General features: G+C 38.0%; 1 protein-coding gene across 1 annotated transcript; it reads right to left on the reverse strand.

Moving 5' to 3' along the window:
• Positions 1-2119: 2119 nt before the first annotated feature.
• On the reverse strand, positions 2120-4603 carry LOC141595471 (uncharacterized). Its single transcript, XM_074415438.1, has 6 exons — positions 4367-4603; positions 4143-4216; positions 3948-3999; positions 2719-3107; positions 2532-2615; positions 2120-2489 (listed from the first exon to the last, which is right to left on the reverse strand). The coding sequence occupies exons 1-6, from the start codon at positions 4601-4603 to the stop codon at positions 2120-2122; spliced, it is 1206 nt and encodes a 401-aa protein (XP_074271539.1).
• Between the last annotated feature and the right edge of the window lie 476 nt (positions 4604-5079).

A 5079-nucleotide genomic window follows, 5' to 3' on the forward strand; every position in this document is an offset into this window, starting at 1 on the left:
AACCCCTATTTCTAACAACCATAACCATAACGAAACTTAATGATGATGATGATGACTTACCTATGCTTGGCATTATGGCGACAAGACCGTGACCCGACTCAAGCCTTCATCCCCATGGTGTCTCCAAGTGTGAGGGATCCCAAAAGGTTGAAAGATGGTGAGGGAGAAGATGTGTCATCGATTAGGTTTTGGGAGAAATGAAAATGAAAACTGATTTGGTTTTACGACTTCACGATATATATCTTAACGTTGAACCCGCCATACTCGATTGAGTATGGAGCCTACTCGATCGAGTCACAAGACTACTCGATCGAGTAGCCTACATTAGATCGAGTTCACAACTCCCAAAGGTCAGTAAGTTCCAAGTCCGCTTGTATGAATAGTTCCAAGAGGTCTAAAACGTATCTAAGGTCAATCAACAGGCAGTCAACGGGTCCCTAACAGGGTGGGTATTACAGTAGTGACAGTCGCCAAACAAATGATCATGTGTCTATTTACCAGCTCCACAAACAATACACACTTCATTATCATATAATTGGAGCTTGAATAATTTTTGCTTGGTATTCAATACCTGCTGTTTAATTAGCCAGCCTATCATGGAGTGTTTTGGCACACACCAAGCATCCCATGCCTCTTTACGCCACTAGACAGGAGGGTGCACACCATGTAACTAGGCATAACCAGAACCAACATTATATCCTCTAGTATCCTGCCACACATTATTCACATACCCAACACTCAACAACACTCTCACCTTAAAAATATTCCTCCAGTTCTAGTTGGAATCGAGAAGAGGGACATATTCATTCCAATCTTGGCCCTTCAGATAAACATTGTCAACCCAAACCACCCACACTTTATTAGCCTTTGTATGAATCCAATCCAGAAGTTTTCCAACAGTTGTTATATTCCATGCATTTCTCAGCATCTTTTACACCCAAGCCACCTTATTTTTTGCAGCAACATATCTTATGTCAGGCCACCAACGGTGCCCTCCGATACTCAGTACCACCATCCTAGAAATAGTACCTGCATACATTCACAATTTTTTGAATAACTACCTTAGGGATTAGAAAGATAAAGCCCAGTAGTTATGCAAGGTATTTAGCACTGAATTAATGAGGGTCAATCTTCCAGCATAACTTAACTTCCTTGCCCTTATCCCCCTAACCTTAGCAACAATCCTTTCCAACAAAATATTGCAATCTTGACTAGTCAGCCTCCCTGATTGAATAGGGATACCTAAGTATCTAAATGGCAAAGCCCCTTCCTTGAATCCAGATATTTGGAGAATATCATTCCTAATTTCATCTGACACCCCATTGAAAACAACTTCAGACTTAGAGGCATTTACTTTGAGTCAAGATGTTACAGAAAATGTAGAAAAAACCCTCAGTAATAACATTATTGGTTTCACATCCCCTTTATTAAACATCAATAAATCATCATCAAAGAGTAAGTGGTTCAGTTTCAATGCACCACACATAGGATGATATCTTAAAAACCAAGTTTGAGTAGCATAATCCAGTATTCTTGTGAGATATTCCATGCAGATAGTAAATAATAAAGGAGAAATAGGATCTCTCTTCCTAAACCCTCTCTTTCCTTGAAAGTATCCAAACATTGCACCATTGAGATTCAAATACAATGAAGTAGATGTGACACACACCATAATGAGTTTCCTGAACTTTACAGGGAAATTCAGAACCTCCAACATTTGCTGAATAAAATTCCACTCTATATCATAGGCTTTTTGCAAATCTAGCTTGAACATATATCTTGGTGAGGCATTTCCCCTATTATACAGTCTCACCAGATTCTGACACACAAGTATATTCTCCAAGATGCTTCTTCCTTGGATGAATGCTCTTTGATTCCTACTAATGATTTCAGGAAGCACCAGAGATAATCTTTTGCATAGAATTTTAAAGATAGTCTTGTAAATAACATTGCAACATGCTATTGGACGAAAGTGTTTTACACTTGTTGGCCTCTCCATCTTAGGAATTAAGGTAATCAATATGGCATTAATTTGAGTTAGTAATTTCCCTAACTCAAAAAAGTTCACAACAGCAGCACATACATCTTCACCCACAGTTTCCCAGGCATCCCTATAGAATTAACTTGTGTACCCATCAGGCCCAGGTGATTTATCTTTTGGGATACTGAACAAGCATTGCCTCACCTCCTCTACAGTCACCCCTCTGTTTAGGATCTCCCAATATTCCTCAGTACAACATTTACCCCTTTTCACTATCCTTTCATTTACTGGATTAGTACTAGTATGATCACCTAGCAGTCCTTGATAGTACTTCAAGAATGCAGCCTGGATTTGAGCCCCCTCATTACACTCCTTACCATGCTGATCCTCTGTCAAGAAAACCTTATTCTGCATCATTCTTTTCTTGATAGGATTATGGAAATATGTTGTATTAAGCTCCCCTTCTATAGACCATTGAATCTTAGCTTTTTGAATAAGAAAGCTATCCCTAACACTCAGTAGTTCTTTCAATTCCTAGGCCACTATATACGGCTGTTGCATTAAATCTGTATCCCCTGGCTTATGCACTAATTCTTTCTGAATCTTCTCTAACAGTGCACCAATAATACTTGAACTGTTCTTAATATCAGAGAAGCAACTCTTATTCAGATGCTTGAGCACTGGTTTCAGAGCTTTTAACTTTTTTTATAACTTGAAACATCTTAGTACCAGAATACCTTCTCTGCCAAACACCAGCCACACACTCTTGAAATAATTCAGATTGTCCCCACATATTAAAATATTTAAAGCTCCTTCTACCTGAAATGTCAACCTTCCTATCCACAATGGTACATGGGCAATGACCAAATAGCCCTTCAGGGTGAAAGTGAGCTATGTAATCCCCAAATTTCTGCTGCCACTCTTCATTACCCATTACCATATCTAGTCTGATATACACTCTATCCTCAGGCTCTTGTTTATTAGACCAGGTAAATAAGGCTCTTGTGGCCTGAATATCATCCATACTACACAATGAGACACACTCCTGGAATTGTTCCATATCCACTTCTGTTGAATTTTCCCCAATTCTCTCAATAGGTGATAGCACAATATTGAAATCCCCTGCCTATAGCCAAGGAATTGTACAAGTCATAGCTTCATGCTTAAGAAACTTCCCTAATTCTTGCATTTCAGTCACTCCATTAAAGGCATAGATCATAGTAAGCAAAAACTTCTTATTATCAGTCCTAGATTCCACCCACATATGAATATGCTAAGCACTATAAGATAAGAATTGAATAGTAAAGTACTCAGGTTTCTAAAGTAGCCATATTTTCCCACCTCTATGCGACTATGCCAACTACAATTTGTAGAAAAGCTTCATCCATCACAAATAGAGGTGTTTTTTTTTTTCAACAATTGATAAGGTTTTATTTTAGTCTCTAAAAACCCAAAAAGACCTACTCCATTATTCTGTAGAAATCATTTAACCATTTTCTGCTTATTCAAATCATTAAGGCCCCTTACATTCCAAAATCCAATATTATGCATTAGATTTATTAGAAGGGGGATCCTTACCACTTTCCTCTACTCTCCCCCCCCTTCTTGGAGTAGACAATCTATTCAAAGCTTCAATTAATGTATAAGGCCCTGAGTTCCATGTCACCCTTATGCATGTTCCCCAACCCTGCCTATTCAGTCTCACAATCTGCCTAGTAGGGGTAGACTTGATAACTGATAGAGGTGGAAACCCCTCTGGTGTGAATAAAATTGTTGGTTAAACAATAGGTTCAGGCAGAGTAGGCTTAACAGGTCTCCAAACTTGCTTTGGCTTAGCTATTTGCTGCATTTATTTGGGCAAGTTCTTTGGCTTAGCTTTCCTGCATTTAGCCTTGTCATGTCCCAATCTCTTACAAATGTCACAAGATATTGGCTTTCATTCATACTCAACTCCTACTTCAATCACCTTACCAGCCTCATCCAGGAATCGCACATTATCAGGTAAATTATGGTTCATCCTGAGTTACACCATTACACGGGCATAACTCAAACAAACCTTATCAGTTGTGGCACTATCCTTCTTAACGAACTTACCTACCAACCCTGCTATGAGTGACAAACAGCCACCCCAGAACTTAATAGGGATACCAGAAAGCCTCACCCACATAGGGACACCTCGTCTACTACCTCCTTAATCAAATCTACATCAGAATTCCAAGGTTTAATAACAATAGGCTTATTATCAAACATATAATACCCAGACTTCAGTAATGCTTCCCTATTCTCATATTGTTTAAAACGAACCAAAAAAATTCTATTATCCATAAACGACACTCTATCAACATCAAAACAAGCCTATACTCTGTGTATATAGTCCTCAATTACCTCCCATGGAGGGTTAGCACCCAGTATATAACAGAAAATAGAATTGTTCCAAAATTCTACCTCTTTCTGGATATCCTCATGAGTAAATTGAAGTAAATCACATAGCTCTTCGTCCTCCGCAATCATCTCCATGATTGGAATCTTTCGACCACCCTTGCAAATGGACCACCCATAGTCCGGATGCACTATAGTTTCATCATTCAAATCCAATACCGGAATCTCAATCAGCTCTCCCATTGTCTTAGTAGTCTGCGCATCCGCTGAAGTAGGTCCCTTCCCACCATCATGTGTAACACCATGATGCACAGTTTCAACATCACAATTTTTCCCCTACTACTTATTGAGTTGCGTCTACTTATTTTTTGGTGAATTTTTGTGTTTTTCGGTGTAGGTAATTTAGATGTGTAAGCAGATTTTGAGAGAGAAGTGAATTGATTATCAGAAAAAGTCATGATCGCCATTGATGTGTGTGCGGCGCTAAAATTTATGTTAAAGTTGCAGAGAATATTTCACTTTCTCTTTCTATCTCTACCATCATTTTTTATGTTACCATAATTTTATTATACTTTGTATTTATGTTACCATAATTTTTTTATCTTTTCTTTCGTTCACAAAATCTTTCTTCTTCACTCGAATAAATTGTTGAAATTAATGCGAAAATTAATTACAAAAATTCTTATATAAATATTATAATAATCCTAATTTTCTTTTTA

The sequence above is a fragment of the Silene latifolia genome, chromosome 8 (assembly GCF_048544455.1).
Source record: "Silene latifolia isolate original U9 population chromosome 8, ASM4854445v1, whole genome shotgun sequence".
NCBI classification, from domain to species: Eukaryota; Viridiplantae; Streptophyta; class Magnoliopsida; order Caryophyllales; family Caryophyllaceae; genus Silene; species Silene latifolia.

What these genes read in the sequence shown, in the direction of transcription:
- LOC141595471 (XM_074415438.1), bottom strand. Translation starts at nt 4,603, where the DNA reads ATGGGAGAGCTGATTGAGATTCCGGTATTGGATTTGAATGATGAAACT. An exon ending in GACGAGGTGTCCCTATGTGG is followed by an intron (nt 4,000 to 4,142) that starts GTGAGGCTTTCT and finishes GGTGTAACTCAG; the next exon opens with GATGAACCATAATTTACCTG. An exon ending in TCCTGGATGAGGCTGGTAAG is followed by an intron (nt 3,108 to 3,947) that starts GTGATTGAAGTA and finishes CCTTGGCTATAG; the next exon opens with GCAGGGGATTTCAATATTGT.